At 39.3% G+C, this 23,395-nt stretch overlaps 1 protein-coding gene across 3 annotated transcripts in view; it reads right to left on the reverse strand.

The window, feature by feature from the left end:
- The window catches only part of RASGRF2 (Ras protein specific guanine nucleotide releasing factor 2), a 245,172-nt gene that overhangs the window by 109,651 nt on the left and 112,126 nt on the right, over window positions 1-23,395 (reverse strand). For 2 of the 3 annotated variants that reach the window (XM_082621255.1, XM_082621257.1), the window contains 6 exons: window positions 22,020-22,180; window positions 21,007-21,073; window positions 20,337-20,473; window positions 9,375-9,457; window positions 2,952-3,200; window positions 2,024-2,412 (listed from right to left, as the gene is read on the reverse strand). In XM_082621255.1, the coding sequence (XP_082477381.1) occupies window positions 2,024-2,412; window positions 2,952-3,200; window positions 9,375-9,457; window positions 20,337-20,473; window positions 21,007-21,073; window positions 22,020-22,180 (1,086 nt within the window). The remainder of the gene's footprint in view (window positions 1-2,023; window positions 2,413-2,951; window positions 3,201-9,374; window positions 9,458-20,336; window positions 20,474-21,006; window positions 21,074-22,019; window positions 22,181-23,395) is intronic. The other variant, XM_082621256.1, reaches the window with a different exon arrangement.

Genomic DNA, 23,395 nt, shown 5'->3' on the forward strand with positions numbered 1-23,395 from the left:
GCTTTTCACCTTCTGGAGCACTCCATCTATACCTCTTGTACCATCTGCCCTTATACTGATGTTTTGTCCACCTTCTCCAGGGAACTATATGTAAGGGGCCTGGGAACCATCTTATTTACCATTATGGACCCTGTAGCACAGCAACCTGCAGGGAGAAGGTGGTCACACAATAACTCCTGAACAGACCTTACCGTGTTCTCAACCCAGCCTCAGGGGCAATCAAACCAAAGCCTCAGAGTCACAAATGTCTGGCACTAAAATGCTTATTCCTAAAGCTCTCCTAACTCAAAATAACATGAGAAACCAGACGTACCTCCAGATTTCCCCTCTCCTATTTAATACAATCAAGTAAAGGAGGGGGAAAGAACTTTCCATATTCTGAGAAGTTCCTGTGCTCCCCAGGGCGCTCTGGCCCAGAGGGGAGGTTTGAGATAAGCCTCCCAAACTCATTCCCACCATGGAGATTCCCAAGCACTGGCCTGGATCAAACCCCAGATGCACCTGTCACCTTGCGCATCACCTCATTATTCCCAAGAAAAATCCATCCTGATTCTACTAAAGCTTGTTGTTCTAATGACTCTTTAATGATCTTCCCCCTTTCATCCTCCTTAGTTGCTAACGTGTCAATTTCAAGAATTTCTTGTTTAAATGGGTGCTCCTTTTGATGATGACAACTGCCCCAGTTAAAATTCCATTAAGTGCTTTACTCAGAAAGCTTATTTAAGTGACCTGAGCTAGAAACTACATAGAATCTTGAAGCAGGTAGAAAAGCAGGGGTCTATGCTTCCATCTGGGTGATCCTCTTTAAAATCTGGACAGTTTGTCTGACTTATTGCCCGATTTTTTATTATGTTACCAGTAAAGAAATGTTACTATATAGTAAAACAAACAAAAAAAGCTGTTTGCTAACTTGGCCGTGAAATCTTTTTTATTTTCATCACAGAAACACTGGATTATAAAAGAACAAGGATCACCTCCTCCAACCCCTATGTTGTACCAAGCTGAGGAGGGTAGGGAGATGTGCCACAGGAATCCTTGATTAGTCCCCTGAGTGTTTTGCTTGATTTATTCATTAACAAAAATTTACTACCTGCCAGGCACTGGCCAAGGCACTGACAGTACAGAGGTGAACAAGACTGACAAGGTTGCTGATCTCATGAGCTTATATGGGAAGACTGTCCAGCCAGAGGGATAAACAAGTGCAAAGGCCCTGAGGCAGAAATGACCCAGGTGTTTCTGAGACACAAAAAGGAAATCAATGTGACTGTAGCCTAGCAGATGAGGGAGCGTGGCAGGAGCAGGGGTTAAAGAGAGAGACAGCATCCAAGTCTCATAGGACCTGAAGGCCTTGGGAAGACAAATGTGCTTTATTCTAAGTGTGATAGGAAGTCATTAGAGAATCTAATCAGGAAACCAGATGATCTAATTCACATTTTTAAAAACCACTTTGGTTGTGTCATGGACAATGAACACTGTCTCATACTTAACTTTTCTCCCTATATCTCTGTTGTAATAGGGAGTGTTGCCTTGGAAACTAAACTGAAGAAGTCATCTTAATGACCTAGCTTCCAGGCTAGGTCATCATATTAGCAGGGAAAGGCTGGAAGCAGTACAGGTGCTTAAGGTAGACACTGGAGGAGGAGAAGGCTCTGAGGCTCAAGGTCATGGACGAGGACTATGGCAAACTATCTCTATGCCAAGTATCATGCTACGTTCTTTAGCCAACCAGCCTTAATTCCACCAAGAACTTTCCAGTGATAACCCTTTAGATGACACCATTCTTCCATAGACAACTGACTGCAATTAGCCTTTTATCATAGAAGGCGGCTAACCTTGCTCTCCTTCCACAAAGGCTAGAGGGAACTACAGGCATTTTCTCTTCTAACTAGCCATTGTATTCATAGAAATGTATTCATTTCTATGCAGAAGTAGGAAAGTTGTAAAGAAAGGAAACTAGGGCTCCAGAGGGAATGGTGGGGAAACAGGGGGCCAACAAATGCGGGGTATGGCAGCTGGATAATACCTCTTTGAATACTTCGTTTTAGCTTGTTACACAGATCCACGCGGGGGTTATCTACATGCTCTTCTACAGATCCTGGGCTTTGTTCTGGAGAAGAAAGGCCTCGGCTAAGATCCAGCGGTACTTTACCAGTGTGTGGTGGTGGGGACGCAGCAGGGCTGTGAGTGGTGGTGGGACTGCTGGACGCCGAGGAGGTGGTCAGGTCCAACGCTCCTATCCTTGAGTTCAAGGGAGAAGTCAAGGACAACTTTCTGGCCCTCACTGGGGAGGACGTTCTGGACACAGCCAGTGGTGGTGGGGAAGAGAATTTGCGACACAGGTGCGGGGATTTGCCATCCACCAAGTGTTCACCTCTGCTATTCTGGCTGGTAGCGAAAAACAATTCCAAGGACCTAAAAATAAGAGCAAAAGCTATTAACAAGTTGTAGCCAAGTGAAAATGAGTCCCCTGATGTCATTCAAGAACATGCTCCCTACATTAAAAGGCCACAATATCATCACACTTCTGTTGCTGGATTCACCTTCATTTAAATGCTGCATGTATACCACACACTTGCCAAAGGAACACAGACACTATTTAGGCTTAGTCTAATCCCCTGCTACTAAACTGTGGTCCAAAGACAGTAACACTGGTAACGGGCTCCACTCCAGACCTACTGAATCAGGGCCTGCAATTTAACAAAAAAGGAGAAAGAAAAGCCCCAAACAATAGAGTTATCTTCCAAATATTCACAGAGCAAGCAAAGGCCACTTGGAAACTTTAACTGCTTCCCTCGGGAACTATCTGTGACCTCGACTCCCCCCCTTCTACTGGTGGGGGCCTGGCAAGGTCAAAGGCAAGCCAGTGCCCTGCAGAGCAGGGCTACCCATCTGCACGGAGACCCAGGGACCAGGTGGGCCACACTTTCATCACAGGGTAGTGCCGGGCCTACCTGACGGGGATAGAGGTGAAAGGCCTCTTGTATATGTCAGAAAGCTTCCCCAGCACCACAGCTGCCGTGGTGAAAATCCGATAGGTGTGCAGAAAGGTATTGAGGAAATCGATACTAAGAAACCGCAGGTCTGTCAGTCGCTCCAAGAGGCGCTCCACGCTGGCATAACGGATCTGGGGCACTTTGCAGGAGTTGAGTGTTTTACTGAAGCAAATGTCAGTGTCATCCTTGTGAAGACGGGCATCAGACCTACGCACAAGGCAGGAACATGAGGACAAAACCAGGGCGCGGCTGCCTCTCAGCCCCTGAGTATCTCAATATTTGTAAATATATACTCGTGTCTGGGCTTCCCCTTACATCTGATGAAAGATGTGATAGGACATATTACATATAACAAAGCAGGGCTGTAAAAACATCAAACATGCCATTATAATTTAGGAAGTTCAGAATTAATTGTGGAGACGTTAATAATTCATTTCACTCTGTGAATTCTTTCTGCAGGGGAGGAAAAATAATTTTCTCTCTACCCTCCTGAGTTGTTGGCTGAGACCCTGTGATAAAAGACAGATTAACAAGAGAAAAATAAACAAGTTTATTAACATGTATACCTCCCGTATACATGGGAGATAACCAGGGGAAAATGAGAAACTCACAGAGGGGGCTTAGAACTCAGACTTAAATACCATCTTATAGGGAAAGGGAGGTGGGGGGTATGTAGGCCTCTCAGGGGAGAGTAAACGATTTTTAGGAAAGATGAATGAACCCTTAGTATAGATGGAAGGTATGATAGTTTGTGACAGTTTGCCTGGGTGTGATGTCAACATCTAGTCTCTCCTGTGACAACTGTCAATCTTCCATGGTTGGTGAAACTCCTGGTAAGGGGATTTATGACAACTGAGTTCCTTTTGGAGAATCTGTCTTTAGGCAGAAAAGAAGAATTCAGAAAAATCCTCTCTCTGCATTTGCTGTTTTTCAAGTGCCTATAGCTCAACATAATCAATATGCCACAGTGGCATATTATAGGGTGGCATATTCCGCTACCCTTCACTTCTTTCTCTGGTTCAATCATGTTTTATTAGGAAATTAAAGCCAAAGCCCTATTTAGGAGGGGCACTGCTTATGCCCTCAAATCAGAATATCAGAAGTGTGATTAAAAAGTAGCAGGCTGGGGCTTTCCCTGGTGGCGCAGTGGTTGAGAGTCCGCCTGCCGATGCAGGGGACACGGGTTTGTGCCCCAGTCCAGGAAGATCCCACATGCCGCGGAGCGGCTGGGCCCGTGAGCCATGGCCGCTGGGCCTGCGCGTCCGGAGCCTGTGCTCCTCCGCAACGGGAGAGGCCACAACAGTGAGAGGCCCGCGTACCGCAAAAAAAAAAAAAAAAGTAGCGGGTGACAGTCTCCCCACAGAGGGGTGGGGAGGAAGAGGAGACCCAAATATCACTGCTGTTATCTGTGGTTATTTCTTTTTCTCACTTCTAATTTTGTACATCTGTGCTTTCCTCCTTTTTTCTTGATTAAACTAATAGATTATATTATTAGGTATTTTCCCTCTGGAACCAGCTTTTTGATTGATCAATTCTACTGTTTTTCTATATTTTAATTTATTAATCTCCATTCTTATCTTAGTTATTTCCTTCCTACACTTTCCTACAGTTGATTTTTGTCATTCTTTTTCTAACTTCTTGAATGTCAGAAAAAGAATGCTTAATCCATTTCATTCTTTCTGGCTGATAAATGCATTTAAGGCCAACCATTTTCTGATTACAATTTAAACCATAAATTGTGTGAAATGTTGTGTTTTCCTTACATTTTCAATATTCTGCAGTGTTAAAAATGTCTTCATAAAAAAAGTAATGGCTGGGCTTCCCTGGTGGTGCAGTGGTTGGGAGTCCGCCTGCCAATGCAGGGGACGCGGGTTCGTGCCCCAGTCTGGGAAGATCCCACATGCCGCGGAGCAGCTGGGCCTGTGAGCCATGGCCACTGAGCCTGCACGTCTGGAGCCTGTGCTCCGCAACGGGAGAGGCCACAACAGTGAGAGGCCACAACAGTGAGAGGCCTGTGTACAGCAAAAAAAAAAAAGTAATGGCTGTAATATAGGCAGTCAACTCTTCTAAAGATTCCCCCTGAACAGTGCCCTCCTGCAGTGCTGGGCTTTTCTCATTCTCTAAAACCTCCCACCTGGCTCCTCCTCAACCCATCACCCTGAGGCCCTCGCACTGGAAGCCTGCGGCAGCCTCTCCAGATGGACAGCAAACTGGAGGGAAGATTCACACGGCAGCCCTCAAGATCCTTGGCTGTGCTCAGAGCCCTCAGCCCATGGTGCACCTTTGTTAGAAAGGGCAAAAGAAGCCGGCATAGAGGCCAAGTTCATAAGATGAAAAGCTTGGAAGCTGAGGCTGAATCCAAGTGGGGCTCAAAGAAACGCATACCTTGGCTAGGACTGCCCGTAGCCTTCACGTTCCCATCTGAGACCCCATGTCCCCCTTCATGACAGCATGTCAGAACAGTCAATGAAGTCCTGGATTTCACCACTTGATTAAAGGATACACTACAGGGTCAGCAATGTTCAGTGAGGCAGCTGCTTGCTAAGAATCAGCTGGCTTGTTTTGAGTGAGTGCCCTTAATTAGCCCTTTCAGCACTTTAAGGGATTTTAAGTTATATATTTATTTTCTTTGGGATAAAAAGAAATCAATAGCTTCCTTAGCTCGCTCTTGGAAACATTCCACCCCAAAGTAAGCTCAGTGCAGATGGAAGGACTTCACCTGCAGGCTTGAAAGAGCATTTTAAATGAGTAACTTACTTCTGGTGAGGAACTAAGGGTGGCCTGTTAGTTTTAGTCACATCACTGATCTCGAAAATACATAAGTGCATCTTTTGAGATTCTTGAAAATAGCATGGCTCTTTTTTGCACTTAGTATGTGACCCTCAACCAAGTTTACTTTCCTGGTTCTTAATCCTTCTCATTTGTTAAAAGACCTTAGAAACTTATGAATCAACCAGCCTGTCTAGAGGATGGCTAATCGAGGTAATCACTTTTTCTCCCACCATTTTCCCACCTAAAATCTCTATTTTCCAAGAAAACTGAGGGCAACTATTATTAAAAGAAAGCAAGCGTTAGCCTATATACATAAAGCATAAAACATCACTTAAAGGGATATAATCACCTAATAAATGTCATGATTTTGCATTCTATTCATAGTTTTGAGCTTTGCATCTTTTGACTATAATTACTTTAACCAAACACTAGGAGGAAAAAATATAGTGTAGCCAACATGAAATTGAAACTGACTAATTGCACCACTGTCCTTCAAAATTATTACTACAGTTTCATTTTAAGAAAGGAAATTAAATATTAGGAAATTATTTAATTTTCTTTTATTACATTGTACAAAATCTTAATTTCCTAAGGGACCCTTGAGAAGATACAATGTGTTACTTAAGCCTCCTATGATAATAACAACTCCTTTTTGGTAAACACTTAAAAAAGTAATTTTGAGACATGAAACCCAAATCACCTATTGTAATTAGTAAGTTTTAAAAGGAAGTGAGTGCCTGCAAAGTAATGCCATTAGGGTAGGATAATTTTTTCTTTTAACTCTGTAAAACATCTTTTTTTTTTTTTTTTTTTTCTCGTTGCATGTAGCCAGAGAGATGTGCAAGGTAGAAAGAATACAGAATTTAGGGTAGAATAGTGCCATGGAGGAGACCATCAGAAGGAACAGAGAAAAATCATCCTCTTTCTCTGACTGAGGAGAACCAGGCTCAATGAAGCAGGGAAAAATAGAAGGAAGAAAGATATGAAATACAGGAAACTCTGCCTTGGGAATATATCTAGTAGAGTACAGATGGGCATCCAAACATGTGTGGCTCCAATAGGAAATCCCTACAGCCCGCGAGACAGGTTTCTGTTCTCCCAGGAGAGTGGTTCCAACTCATTGCAGTGACCCTCCCTGTGCACCCAAACGCAGGAAAGTCTTGGTCTGTACAGGAAGCAATTATATCAATACAAATGAGATTGGACATGGGCATTAGTCAAACTGCCATCACAGAGGAAATAAGATGCATTCAGGCGCCAGCCGTAACTTGGTCAGGCACAAAACTAAAGTTTTTCTCTGTACTAATTTTTAAAGTGAACAAAATGTATACATAGTGGGTGTTTAGCTGCCCAAAGGTTTAGGAGCTTATAACTTGGCCACCAAGTCCAACTTATTCTCATTCTAAAGCAGATTGGACTTTCATGGATGTCTAAGCTTCACGAAAGTACTCTTAATAAGGAATTAAGATAATATATATTATTTTGTGAAATATTAAAATAAGAATACTATGGTAGAAAACTAATAAGAAAACTAACCTGGTGATGTGAACTTAAAAATTAAGTCATAATTTGAAACTTTTGACTTAATATTCCATACTTGGTTTTAATTTTAGTATCGTACATTTTTAACTGACCTGTTTTTTTAAAACTATACTAAATTAAAAACCTAGAAAACTGAATGCTAAAGGAATCTTTGCCCGAGAGTTTTAAAATGACCCTACTCAAAATATTTTAAAATTTGACTAGCAATTTAAAACAGTATCATCCTTTTATATTTTTTCTGTAGTAATTATGGCAGAGTATAATGTACTCTGCCTTCATCTGATACAATAATTAATAAGTTTTAAAGTTTATACCATTGGAATGATGCTAATTATAATTAATACCTATCAGAAGAGAAAAGTTGATGTTGTTTCTTTGTCTTAAACAGCTCAGACCTAAAAAAAGTCCACATAAAAAGGCATGGAAGACAAACATTTTCTTAGTTTCATGTAACTTTTTTGGAAAGATATAACAGGACTGCTTTTAAAAATACATTTTATTCTTAGAATTTGGACTGCAAATAACCAAAAAAGGAGAGTAGGGAACAATTTGGTTAGCTTGAAAATCCTCCCAAAACAATTTTTGAATTTGGAAACAAAAAAGTATGTAGAGACAAAAGCATTAATATAGAGAGCTATGGCACGCAGTTATTGATATAACTTCTCATTTTAAAACTAGTTTTCTTAGTGATCATATTAAATTATAGGATTTGCTTTTTTTTTGTTTGTATGTTTTTGTTTTCTTTTTTCCAGTGTTGATCACTTTTTTTTTTTTAACATCTTCATTGGGGTATAATTGCTTTACAGTGTTGTGTTAGTTTCTGCTGTATAACAAAGTGAATCAGCTATACATATACATATATCCCCATATCCCCTCCGTCTTGCGTCTCCCTCCCACCCTCCCTTTCCCACCCCTCTAGGTGGTCACAAAGCACCGAGCTGATATTCCTGTGCTATGCGGCTGCTTCCCACTAGCTATCTATTTTACGTTTGGTAGTGTATATATGTCAATGCTACTCTCTCACTTTGTCCCAGCTTACCCTTCCCCCTCCCCATGTCCTCAAGTCCATTCTCTAGGATTTGCTTTGTTAACAAAACATATAGAGAGCAGGATGGCAGGCCTGGGCAATAGCCTCTGGGACAAATCCATATATAGGCTATGGGTAAATGGTACCATGGAAAAGCCAGTTAATTCATGTTGAGTGTCTTCAAAATCTAAATGTATCTCTACAACCAAATCTGACTAATATGATTCACACCCATGGAGAAGACAGCAAAAGGATCTGCCAAACTTTTGTCCACCCTCTGACACATCTGGCTATCACAATTTTACCTATGAACTTGAAATTTTTAAAAAAACTTTTAATTTTATATTGGAGTATAGTTGATTAACAATGCTGTGACAGTTTCAGGTGCACAGCAAAGTGACCCAGCTACACATATACATGTATCCATTCTCCTTCAAACTCCCCTCCTACCTAGGTTGTTACATAATATAAAGCAGCGTACCCTATGCTATATATGGTCCTTGTCGGCCATCCACTCTAAACACAGCATTGTGTACATGTCTATCCCAAACTCCCAATCTCTCCCTTCCCCCCACCCTTCCCCTCTGGTAACCATAAGTTAGTTCTCTAAGTCTGTGAGTCTGTTTCTGTTTTGTAAATAAGTTCATTTGTATCATTTCTTTTTAGGTTCCGCATGTAAGCGATACCATACCATAAGATATTTCTCTTTCTCTGTCTAACTTACTTCACTCAGTATGACAATCTCTAGGTCCATCCATTGAACCTGAAAATTTTGAAAGGCTTTTTGTACTGAGGAAGGCATCTGAACAGTATGAAAAACTATTTTTCTATGCTGTGAGTCAATAAACTATGAACCTGAAAAACCATTGTGATAATCTTATTATTTATAATGGCATATCATGAATTATCAATCACATTACTGTCAAACATATTCAGAGTAGGAAGCAGAAGCCTACTGAAACAATATTTTATTCAGGGTTTTACATTCTCTACCAATTTGATCCTGATTAAAATGTAAGAGAAAGGATTATCACACTTACTTAATCATATGTGGCACAGAAACTTTGGAATTTTCTTCAAACACTATAGTCATTAAACCATTACACCGTATGTTGTCCACACACTGTGAAATTAAAAAATAGACAGTTAAACCCACCTGAAAACCTAGGCGGAGCATATATTCCCAGAATTATTTATAATCACAAAACAATTTAGTTTCTCATTTGTGCACATATGCACACACGTGTGCACACACACACACACACAGAGGCAGGGAAACATTACACACCGATGAACAGATTCAATATCCAAATACCAAAACTGTGCACCTGGCAAATGCTTGAGGATGGATATAAGGGCTACATTTTCCTAGAATGTGTTTCCCAAGGATTCTGAGCATAATGTCACATCGGCACAATTCTCTGGAAGTCCCAGCACTACTTGAGAAGTTTACACCTCTAGTGAGGTATAAACTGCCTCTGCTATATTCATTCTCTGCCCTAGGGGGTGGTATGGGGCAGGCAGAGTAGAAATGGTGGCTTGCTTGGATGGAATTCATCTTCTCTCTCACTAGTAAGCTCTGTGCCTGCTTCTCGGTGCTTTTTGCCAGTAAATTCCCACATTTTACTAGCTTCTCTAGCAGTTTCTACTGGCACCGTGTTAGTTCGGTGAGGATGTATCGTATAATTTCTCCTGTTTCTGGCACACATAAAGCCCTGTTCATCTCCCTTCTCTTTTCTTTCAGGAAATTTTGCTAATTTTCTCTACCTTTTTTACTTATATCTATGCCTTATCAATTCAAAATTTCCCTTTGCAATTACTTTGGGTTACAGAAGGATTTATTTTGAATTATACGTATTCTCTTTAAACAAAACAGAAAATGAAAAAAAAGATTTGAACAATCTTTAAAATCAGAAATTACTTTTAGTTACTAGGATACCACGTAGTACTTTATGACTGTAATTAAATGATGTGAAGAAGCTGATTGCCACGTGATTTCACAGAGCTCTTGAACTCAGGGTTTATCCTAAACCCCAATGTCTAATAAAAGAATGAATATGCATATAAGAAACTTTGGGTCACTGGCATCCCCTAACTATTGATCCCCTACTTAGCATATCAGCCATTTTCATGCTTGTTTTTCCTTAAAAATTTGTTTCCTCATGTCTTATGCCATTATTTCAATGACCAGGTATAGAGGATCTCAACTTCTGGGAATAAAGTAGAATATTTTAAAGTTCCCCTCAATTCATTTCTTGAAGCACCTGGAATTTGGAGTTATCTTTTTATATGAATAATTATGGTTATCTAACTACAAATTAGGTTACATGTGCTGAGTTTATACTATATCTTATTCCCATAGGTGGATTACAAAAATACATATAGTAAGACAAAGTCAAAATTAGTAAGAAAATTAGAGAGGATTTGGATAAAGGGTGGAAAATAATAAAATGAAGCCTGGGATCAATCCACCACACGTACTTTATGTTGAGAAGTCCCAAACACTTGCTATACATGGTCCTCAAAATTAGCTGAGCTATGGAGCAGCCAACTCAAAGGGGGCCACATGATGAGCTACAAAATTCATGGTTTAACAGAAGCTCAATTCATCCTAGTCTGAGTCCAGAGGAAAATTATCTCACGGGTTCTCATAAAGAAAACACTGAATCATGTCGTGAACATTATCTCAACAACATCCTTAAAGTAATCACAGTTTTTACCAAACCATTTCTTACAAACTCCCTCAACACTGGATGAAGAGTACAGTTCCAGACTAACCACTCTGTGGTGGGCCCCAAAGAATGGGGGCCTGCCTTTGCTCATCTGGTTCCAAGTACAGATTTCACACTCTGCAGAAAAGGGTATGTATAGGCTGCTCTTCTTTAGGCTAAATAAATGCTGCTCCTCCTATCAGTTTTGAGCAGCAGGAAGTTGGACATGGTATTCTTCCATAAGTCCTGAAACTGCAATATCCTAAGTTAGTATCCAGTTGTATGGAGTCAATGTTTCCACCAGTGAACCAAGCTACCAGTAGGTGGGGTATCCTCTTAGGTCTCAAAACAGCCACAGGGCCTCAAAGGGAGAGCTCTCAGTCAGGGCTAGATGAAAAGAGACGCCAATGACTCCATTTCTAAGCATGAACAAACAGGGGAAAACGAAGAGATGAGGCTGGCTGGTGTGTGCGTTTATAATGGAGAAGACAGTAAGAGAGAGGGGGCCCGGGTTTGATCCCTGGTCAGGGAACTAAATCGCACATGCATGCTGCAACTAGGAGTTCTCATGCCACAACTAAGGAGCCCACCTGCTGCACCTAAGACCCGGCACAACAAAATAAATAAATATTTTTTAAAAAGATGAATAAGGTAAACTACTTTAAATTCACTTTCCTAATTCCAGTGGGAAAATGGATTAACATTATCCCTGTTCTTATGAAACTATGAGTGGGGGGTTTGGAGGAATGGGGGAAAAGATTGTATGGGGACAGATACTGCACACAGACAGGGAAAGAAAGGAGGGGTTAAGAGATCCTTCACCCCAGTGACGTTTCTAGCTATTCCTTAGACTTTTCACTCTCACTGTTTCTGAGCAGAATGAGGATGCCACTTGGGTAACCAACAGAGGAAGTGGGAGGTCAGAGATGGTGTTTGGTAAGAATTGTGGCAAGTATATAGTGTTCCTTCAGTTTCCTTTAACTGTCTAAGCAATAATATAGTTACACAGACAACAGACTTAGGATGACTTAGGGCTATAGTTTTCATGTTTCGATTTTCTATTTGGTTCTTTGATCAGCCTGGTCCTTTTTACACAGTGATCTATTCTTTTCTTTCCTTCCTTCTTCCTTTCCTCCCTTCCTTCCTTTCATAGCTTTATTATATTTTAAACATTCTTTTTCACAGTCTTTTCTAAGTTATCACTCTATTATCTGAAGTTCCAGCAGTGCTAATTATACTGCTCACTATGTCTTCTGACTCTCACTCTTGATAGATCCTTTACTCACAAGATTTGTAATTTTTGATTTTGAGCACCTTGTCATGAGCCCTGAGCTGTTGAGGTGTTGCTAATGCAGTGACTTTGTGTTTGCTTCTACCAAGCATTCTGGGTTACCAACAGTCCAAATATTGTTTTTGCATTAATTTCTCAGTTTGGAATTTTCACACCATTTGAATACTGTAACTCTGAATTTCAAATCCATAGGCCAGAAACACATTTGTTTTTCTCAAAGGAGCTTTTTAAAAATTCAGAACCCAAGGGGCTTCCCTGGTGGCTCAGTGGTTAAGAATCCACCTGCCAATGCAGGGGACACAGGATAGAGCCCTGGTCCAGGAAGATCCCACACGCTGAGGAGCAACAAAGCCTGTGCGCCACAACTACTGAGCCTGTGTGCCACAACTACTAAAGCCCACGTCTAGAGCCTGTGCTCTGCAACAAAACAAGCCACCGCAATGAGAAGCCCGCACACCACAACGAAGAGGAGTAGCCCCTGCTCGCCATAACTAGAGAAAGCCCGTGTGCAGCAACAAAGACCCAAGGCGGCCAAAATTTAATTAATTAATTAATTAATTAAAAGAAAATTCAGAACCCAAGACAAAGACAAACTTCCTAATGTCTCTCCTGGCCTAATGGGTTTTTTGAGTTCTTATTTCATGGAGGGGGCAGCCTTCCAATGCCCAGGCTTCAAACAAGGGCCTCAAACAAGGATCTCAATTCCTTTAAGGGGCCCAAGGCTAACCCTCACTCCTTTTGTTAATATCCCTCGGCCGTGGGACCAATATCCAAACTAAAATCATTCCCAAGTCTCTATGTCTTCAGTTTACATGCTGTCTACCCTGACTTTAAGTTCCCTTGTTATTTCTGGCAACTAGAGATTTCCCTTTATATCTGTAAATATCACCAATGTATTAAATTTTTTATGATACTGATTTTATTATTAAACATTTCTTGTTTGTAGCTAGAAGGGATCTAAATCAGTGCAGTCCTCCACACTGCCAGAATTGAAATTTGGGATAAGTGTTTTAGATCCAAAAGAGAAGATTTATGTGACTACTTTTGAACATCTTATTATCCAATGTCAGATCTCATTCATAAATCTTTCTGATTCATTGTGTTAAGCATTAAAATTACTCTCAACAGGAAGAAAAAGAAATTTTCACTTATACTCAAGTTTCAGGAGAAGAAAATGTACATGCAATCTGAACTATAGCTCAAAAGACCATATAATAAGAAGTCATATTTAAATGTACAAAAACGTCTTTGATAACTGCCACACCTATCTGTGCAACGGATGAATATATATATATATCTACACACATATACATACATGTATATATAAAACATATTATGGTATATTTATAATAGAGGAGTGTTTTTTTTTAACATCTTTAATGGAGTATAATTGCTTTACAATGGTGTGTTATTTTCTGCTTTATAACTAGAGGAGTGGTTTTGAAATGGACTCATTTCTTGGAGGCTCCACAGACAGGCTTCAGTGACAGCAAGGGTGTGAACAAACAGGACTCCTGAGGGCTCTCGGTCCACCAATTCTACTTCAACCAGAGTATTTTGCCTTTATCTCACTTCCATTTGGCATTTTCAGTACTGCTACATTAAAGAAAGAGTTCTCTTCCAGAAAAAAGTTAAACTACAACAGAATTTATGCTTACGAATATGTGTATGAATATATTTATATTGGAAGCCATGGTATATATTCATGATCATATAAGCACATATCTTGGTTGTGTTGGGGAGAAGAGACTGAGTCCTGGGAAAATGAATGCAGTTCACTCAGTTAAGAAGAAAGACATGAAAATAATCAGGATGTCACATATCTTTAAGGATATATTGAATTTATGTGAATCACTATAAACCTTGAAATTAACAGGATATTAACAAAAGCAGATTCCTAGGTCATGGCTATTCTAGTTCAGTTTGTGATGACTATGACCAGGGTGGAGCCTGGGAATATGTATACTCACAAAAGCCCCAGGTAATTTTTTTGATTTATTTTTTGTTTCTTGGGGGTTTTTTTTTGGCCGCACTGCACAGCTTGTGGGATCTTAGTTCCCCGACCAGGGATTCAACCTTTGTCCCTTGCAGTGGAAGTGCAGAGTCCTAACCACTGGACCACCAGGGAATTCCCTCCAGCAAGGTTTTTGGAGGGTCTTGCTTAAGGAAATATCTGGTCAAAGTCAGTGGTGTACTGTGCCACCATTTTTTTTTTTTTTATCTTCCTAATACTTCTAAGTAGTAGGAAGAACAGTAAATTCAGTTTCTCTCTTTTAATTTCACCTTTTTATATTAAAGTAAAAAATTCCCTATTGATTCCAGAGAAGTTATTTTAAGGGAGGAAGCATGTCAGTGTGCTACAAATTTGCCTGTATTTTGACACATCTGCCCAAACCAAGAAGCTCAGAGGTGAATTTTAATTCTGCGTTTTAGTTGATACCCATAATTATAGAAAAATCTGTTTAATACACAATTATGTATGACAGTAAGACATGCACAAATGAATGCACTATATTGAAATGAATGGTCAAATCTTCAGCCTCAAATTTTTCCCTATAAATAGATGAAAAAGGGAAGAATTATTGGTCAAGACCATTAACCACTTGCACATTTTGTTGGCGGCACCAACGGTTAATTATGACCTTGCTGGTGGAACTAAAAGTATAATTAGTCGTTCAAGCCATTGTTACTTCTAAAGATTACAGCTTCAGAGAGAGAGGCCTGACAAAGCTAAACATCTTAATTTTCGTATAGAGTTCTCTATGTGAAACTGGGATTGTATCAATAGTCAGGCACCACTTTATTATCTCAAATAAGAACTACACGTGATTAGTATAACATGGTACAATAGCTTAGCAAGGTGGTATCAAATCAAGCCAGGAAAAATTAAAAAATTAAAATTTTGCAAAACAAAGAGTGACAAAAATAGATAGACAAAATAATGGAGAACATAGGACTTTGCCTTCCAATACAGGGGTGTGGGTTTGATCCCTGGTCAGGGAGCTAGGATCCCATGGGCCTCACGGCCAAAAAACCAAGGCATAGAACAGAGGCAATATTGTAACAAATTCAATAAAGACTTTAAAAAAAGATCCACATAAAATAAAAATAAAATTAAAAAAATAATAATGGAGAACATATTCATAATCTGGATTGAAAGAAAATGCTCATTTCCCTAGTCTGTAAGGATAGCTCCAATGGATAAATGTCCATCTGGTATAAACAGACAAGAAACAGAAACAGTGGAAAATGTTAGCCTCACTGATAATTGCAGAAATGTAAATTAAACCCACTAGAAAGCAGTATCACTTTTCCATTAAATAGGAAAATGTGACAAATGTGACAAAACTCAACACTGGCAGGACTTAGAAGAAAGTTGCACAGATACCTTGCTGATGATGCTGTGAAATGATGAGTTACATATTCCTTGTAGCGTTTGGGCAGTCTGTCGAGTCATATATCATGAAATCATGAAAGTGATCAGGCCCCCTGTACCAGCCTTACCGGCTGTGGGTAAGATACACCACCAAGGGACCTTTAAAAGGGGAGAAACTCCCTGTGCAAAGATGGCTAGCACCACATCATATATTAATGCTGAAACTTGGAAACTGCCTGAGTGCCTAATTATTCAGAAAGAGCTAGAAAAGTGGTAAGTTAACATGATAGAATATACATATATTGCTATTAGAAGACACCAATATGAAGAATTCACAGGAATATAAAAAGATGTAAAAAGCAAAAAATGATGCATATATACACTTAGAGTCAAACTGTTCAATTATTTCTGTATAGCAGGATTGTGAGGGGTTTAGAGGTGGAAACATTTGATTTTCAGAACAGGGTTTCTCAAATTTAATTGAGCAAAAATGATCTGTGGAGCTTGTTAAACCTGGGGGGGTGTCTGGAATGTGGGTTCAGGAATCTGTATTAAAAAAAAACCCTTCAAACCTGCTGTATAAAAATATAAGTAAAATTCAAAAAAAAGAAAAAACCTTCGGGTAATTATTTGTGGAAGACACTTTGATAAACATTTATTTAGTGATCTGGGTGCTGGGAGTCTTTCTGGTTTCCTTTTTGTGTCCATATTTTTACATATACATGATAAAATATTAAAAAGTACATTTTCAAGCATTCTGTAGACTCATCTTAATAATGAATATGTCCAAAAGGGAGGGGATATGGAAACATATGTATATGTATAACTGATTAAATTTGTTATAAAGCAAAAAAATAAAATAAAATTAAAAAAAAAAAAAAATAATGAATATGTCCAGAGGCATACTTGGAATACTGACAAATTCCATCAACATGTGTATAGCACATAATTTTCCCCATAAGATGAAAATGCTTTAAGCAGAGAACAAAGCCCGGTTGAGATGCCAGGCTGCTGGGCAGTAGGCTAGGCTCAATCAACAGTGGAGCACTCTGTCTCTACCACTTACCATTCAAACCCTGAGTCAGGAAAATCACTAAGCATCTCAGAACACTCACTACCATACTCAGCTTTCAGTAGCAGCTGACATAATCACTCCCCACTCCCTGATACATTTTCTTCACTTGACTTACAGGACACCATGTCCTCTTGGCTATCCTCCAATTGCTCTGCTGATTCCTTCTCTTCTTTGTTGTTCTCCAAGACTCCTCACCCAGTCCATGGCCCTCTTCTCAGTTTATCTACATTTACTCCCTGCGTGATCTCAACAGGGCTTAAATACCATCTAAATGGCGTAGAGTCTCCCACCTGGACCTCCCTCCAAGCGCTTAACATCTATATCCCACTGCTTACTTAACAACTCCACTTAAATTACTTCCTCTTTTTCTATTTTCCCTCTTGCACATTCCCCTTCAGCCACACTAGCCTTCATGCTATTACTCAAAATATGCAGTGTCCTCCTACTCTAGAGTCTTTGCAGTGGCTGTTCCCTCTGCACTGCCAAGGGAACGACTTTCCCTTCATTACATATCAACACGGTATTTCCATCAACTGCTGCAGTCTTTGTTTAGATGTCTTCTTCAAAATAAGATGATCACCTTTTAAAAATTGTACCAACCCCCATCTACCTCCAGTAGCCCAATCCTTCTTACCCTGGCCTATCACCCTCTGACATAAAATATTATATACTTACTTATTATGTATACTGCTATTTTCAGTTTTCCCCACACTAGAATGTAAGCTACACAAGGTCAGGGAATTTTTTGCTGCTGTTGCCTCCTGTCCATGATATATCACAAGTGCCTAAATAGTGCCTGGCATACAGTATCACTGCATAAATATATTTACTGAGTGGCTGAAATCATAAGTGTCAAAGACACACGATATCAAGGCTCTATGGAACACAGTAATTTCATGTAATGATATCATTGTCCCTCAGAAAGATACAATTTTCTGTTGTTTCCTTCTCCAATTCAATTGTACATATAATCAACTTAATATATTAGTCATAGAAACTTGGAGACACAGGAAGAAGTTGTATACTCAACTCAAGATGTAGACTAAGTAGAGAGAATCACTTGGATGCTTCTGGGAAGCAAAGTATTGGATCCTTTCTTTAAAGGACCAGGCATAGAATCATTCATGCACCCCATGGGTCTTTCTCTTTTAGCAATGCCTCACCAAGCCCCCTAAGGAAGATCACTTAGTGCTTTTATCAACTCTGTATCTTAGGAGCCCCAGTTACATCATAAGGTAGAAGCTATAAGCAGCTGGAAAAACATCTTTGCCTACACTCCAATTCTCCCTATTTTTCCTACTTATCTTGGCTTCACAACACATACAAATTTTGTTGCATTAAGTTGTCTACTTCCCTTTCTTCCCTACTAGCCTGCCTATCTCCTTGAGAGCAGGGACCGTTGCCATATGCCTGGTACCTACACAGTACCTGGCAGCACATGGTGATTGCTCAATTAACATGCATAGAATCAATGACTGATTCAGAGTCTCATCAGGTAAAAGATGTACTACAGAGACTTAATTAAAGTATTAATTCATACAGCATAGAGCTAATGAAAGTATTAATAAATCACCACAAGGATGTAATTATGCAAATACACAAGATCCCATATTTTCATTCCTTTGTTAACCAGAAAAGCAGCACCTTCGCTTCAGCTATTTATTCATCATCGAAACAGTCCCGGGAGAAAAGAAGTAAAAATCCAGAATTCCAGTAGAGTATATTTAGAGTGCTAATAAAAGGCTTAGATTAGGTTTGAGTCCTGACTCAACACAGTTGTGTATTTGGACAAATGCTTATTAACCTTCCAAACCTCAGGTTTCTCACCTGTGAAATGGGACTACTATTTCTGTTAGCCTTCAGAATACTACTGTAAGGGTCAAATGAGACTGTAAAATTTCTTTGACATACAAAAATAATTATTTTGCCCATTCATTTTCTTTCTATTTCCCCTCAGTTTTTAGTCACTCTGAAAAAAATTAAGTGTCTGAAGAACTATGATATAGTTTCTATTTATACCTAAGTCTTATACAGTAAGTTCCCTACATATGAGCCTTCAAGTTTCGAACTTCCAAAGATGCTAACGTGCGTTTGCATGTCCAATCACATAAGTTAGTTCACGTGTCTGGCGTACGTTGTCACATGCGTGAATCCTGTACAAGTGATTGTGCTTTTGTGTACTTTACTGTACAGTACTATATAGAGTACAGTAGTACAGTATCTTATTTCAAGCCCAGGATGTCCGGAAGCAAGTGCAAAAGTAGCAGTGATGGGCTTCCCTGGTGGCGCAGTGGTTGAGAGTCCGCCTGCCGATGCAGGGGACGCAGGTTCGTGCCCCAGTCTGGGAAGATCCCATATGCCGCGGAGCGGCTGGGCCCGTGAGCCATGGCCGCTGAGCCTGCGCGTCTGGAGCCTGTGCTCCGCAACGGGAGAGGCCACAACAGTGAGAGGCCCGCATACCGCAAAAAAAAAAAAAAAAGTAGCAGTGATGTAGCTGGTATGCTAAGAAGAGCCAGCCATTGTACTGTACTACACTACTTTTCAAGGTAATGTATTGTAAGATTAAAAATGTTTTCTTTAATTTTTGTTTGTTTTTTAATGTATTATTTGTGTGTAAAAGTATTATAAACCTATTACAGTACATTACTATATAGTCAATTGTGTCAGTTGGGTACCTAGGCTAACTTTGTTGGACTTATGAACAAATTGGACTTATGAATGCGCTCTCGGAACAGAACTAGTTTGTATGTAGGGGACTTACTGTATATAAGTACTATGAGCTCTTCGGAAAAGGAAGACAATGGGATCTATAGCATATGCCTTTCCTGTTTGCCCCAATCTTCCTTGAGTTAACGACTTTGAAGATAATAATCAAGCTTTCTTTTAATATTTTCCTTACACAGCTTCCCTTTTCACCTAGATTGGTTAATGGAACCAAAATTAATGTGGAGCTTGGATTGAAGAATGCCCAAGTCCAATCATCACAAAGTTTTGACATTCTTTCAAATGTTGAATAAATGAAGCAATTCCCTAACTGGGCATTGCTGATCAAGGAAAGGTAAGCAAATCTGTTCCCTAATTTTTTCTATATAAAATATAGGAGCTCATTTTCAGGCTTCATACTACAGACAGTATCTCTTCTTTGATTTGATTCCATAGTCCTTGTTAGCTGTTTTTGTATCTCTCACCATTTTCCTACCTCATTAACAAATAAGCAAAAAAAAAAAAAAAATCTAGTGAGGTCACTGGAGAATTTATTACTCACAGGGCAATTTTAACACTGTCCAACACAAGTGATTACATTATCAGCTTGTAAAAAGTGCCCAGGAAACAAAATGCAATAACTACATTTCAAGTAAATTTTAAACAAACAACAACCACAAATGATTTAATACATGAAGACATATAGTGGTACTGGTAGTGACCACAGCAACCAGATATAATTTTCTAATAAAAATAAATTGACTCTAAAACTCTTTCCCAAAAGTTTATGTTGTAAAATTTAAAACAAAAACAAAACCCAACTTAGGGCCAACGCCACTTGCTTACCTGACTGATGTCACTTGTCCAGGCAGCTTTCTCCTGGCGTGAAGGTGCTAACAAGACCACAGTGAAAGGGGCAGCGTCAGGAGGCTCCACCACTATTTTAAAATCCAGGTGTCCAAACACTTGCCCAGAACCTTTGGCTTCAACACATGTAAACCAAACAATTAGATGTGAACGCAAAAGTATGAGTGATAATTGCTTTCACATGGTTCTAGTAATACAATCAATGTGCATTTAAGTCCAGAATCTCATTTCAGCAATATAGTGCTTCTTGGGCATGGGGAAGGCTTTGTTAAGCTCATAAGCAGATGAAGAAACTGAGATCAGTAGGTTACTCAGGACCAGGATCCTGCTTTCCTTTTCATTTCATGTTTTTTTTTTTTTAATTTCCATAATTTACGGAATTCCAACACACTAATTCAATCTCTTTCTTTTCTGCCACTGCAAAGTCACTATCAAGAGACAAATTCAGTAAAATATGAATTCCCAAAGGCGGTTTAACCAGGTCACAGTTTAAATGGCTCAACAGAAATTTTCATATATAAATGAATTCAGGGAGTTTATTCTTAACATCTTTCCTGCTTCCTTAAGCAGCTCTTCTTAGCTATGAATGAATAAAAACCATAGGACTATTTAATTCTAATATAATTCTAAGTGATAGTATGTGACTTACAGTCTTCATCGCTTGTATCGGGCTCCTCAACCAATGTACATTCTATTAGAGAGAGAACTCCACCTGTCTGGAAACAGACCAATTTTTCATTAAGAGGCTAAGAGTCTTTCACAGGTTGGGAACCTGTGATTTGCAAACCTTACATTCAACCTGCCACAGAAGAAAACAGCAATTCTGCTTCATAAATAATTTTTCATAGAGTTCAAAATTAAACTTAGATGTGTAAAAGTAATTGAATTCATTGAACTTCATGGTTCTTCCCCACATCCGACTCTCACTCCCGATGTTTATAAAATTTAGCAAGTCAGTCTATGGGAGACTATATAGCACCTTAGGGGCCCTGTAGAGTGAATGCAGCTCAGCAAAGGGCAGAACTGTCCAACCAGGAAGTGATTTAAGCAGTAGGAAGCCTTTGTTGTAATGTTGGATAATATTTTCAGGCACTAATAACAGAAGGTACAGATAAGGCAGACTCCTTCGTTAAGAGCCAGCTAGTAAACCTTTTAGGCTTTGCAAGCCATGTGATCTCTATCGCAACTGCTCAAATCTGCTGTTCTAAAAAAGCATGAAAACAGCCAGGGACAATATGTAAGGAAATGAGTATGGCTGTGTTCCAATAAAACTTTATTATCAAAAACAGGCAACAAGCTGCAGGCCATAGTTTGCTTACTCCTGGTACTGAGCAAGATAAAAGAGCATTTAGTAAATATTATATAATCAGTACACTGCAGTAATTTGACAAGATTTTTGTAGCTCAGTAGTCACCAACTAGCAATTTTGTCCAGGTTATGATTTTAATTGCTCTTCTTTATGGCAATGCACACTTAAATTTCTATTACTTTGGATCCAATTGACAACAAAGTAAATGTCAGGATTGGTAACTGTATATTACCTCACCATGAAATCTGACAATCTACTTTATGATAGCAGGCATAGGAAAGTCATAATTAAGTTAACCTCAATGCCTCTTAAGTGCATGGAACATAAATGGAATAGTCATATAAAACCAGTACCTTGAGCAGATGCAGCTTTCCTCCTGAACTTCTTGTACAAATTAAAAAGTGTTTTGTAAACAAGAAGCATTGTCTTTCTCCTTCCTTTTTCAAAGACAATGAACCCAGGCGAACTTTACTAAGTTTCCCCCTCTCAACGGAAGGTACTTGAATAAGAGAACCTGGTGATCACAAAAGTGAAGAACACACAGTAATTAAAATTCTGTCAAGTGAGAGCTGTTCCTGATGTAAAAACACTAGGGCCTGTTTCCCAAGATACCAAGGATTTATTTGATGCACCATTGGAACAAGTAAATCCCCTGCACTCTGAGCAGAAGGAACAATGCATTACATTCTGAGGGTTGCACTAATTCCTACTAACTTTGTAAAACACTTTAGACTTGGTTATCTATAAGGTGGAAAATAAGTTTAAAAGAAAGCCAAACTGAATTCAAAGAATGAGGCACTTCTGCCCTCTGTCCTTCATAATCTGATCTCAATCAATTTATTTACATAAGAATAAGGTATATATTAGATAGAGTAATAAAATAACATAATAAAAAGCAAATCAAATCTAATTTTCCTGGAGCACTGAAGGTAGATAAATAGCATTAATACAGTTTACTTTGTATTTTAAAAATAGAATGTACAATATATGTACATTATAAAAATACACAAATTATACAATTCAATGCAATTTAGTTAAGGACTATTTTTTTTTTTTTTTTTTTTTTTTTTTTTGCGGTACGCGGGCTTCTCACTGTTGTGGCCTCTCCCGCTGCAGAGCACAGGCTCCGGATGCGCAGGCTCAGTGGCCATGGCTCACGGGCCCAGCCGCTTCGTGGCATGTGGGATCCTCCCGGACCGGGGCACGAACCCATGTCCCCTGCATCGGCAGGCGGACTCTCAACCACTGCGCCACCAGGGAAGCCCAGGACTATTTTTAAAGGGCAGTCATTTCAGGTTACATTTAAATTATATGTGATAAAAATTTTTTGTGGAATCTAAATGGAAAAGAAACCACATAAATTCTATACCCAGAACATTCCTGTGAGCAAAACTGTCTTCCATTCAATGTGAGAAGTTATGCATAGACTTTATATAGTTTCACCCTAATAATGACTGCCTGCTCCCCACAAGAGAAAATTTTAATCTAAGTTAAATATCAAACCAAAAAGTACCACAAAAGATGCTAGCAAATACCTTGCCTCTGACTTCTGAAATGCCCTGAGCCAGCAATATTTCTACTATTTGTTTAATCCACCACCTACCCCAAATGCAGCCTTACAAAGGCTCCTTTCAGCCTCATAAGAACTATTAAATGACTATCACAAATATTAACAGTGGTCATCACTAAGAGATGAGATTGCAGGCTACTTTATTTTCCTCTTCATACA

Source organism: Mesoplodon mirus, assembly GCF_964341445.2.
Source record: "Mesoplodon mirus genome assembly, chromosome: 5".
Lineage (NCBI taxonomy): Eukaryota > Metazoa > Chordata > Mammalia > Artiodactyla > Ziphiidae > Mesoplodon > Mesoplodon mirus.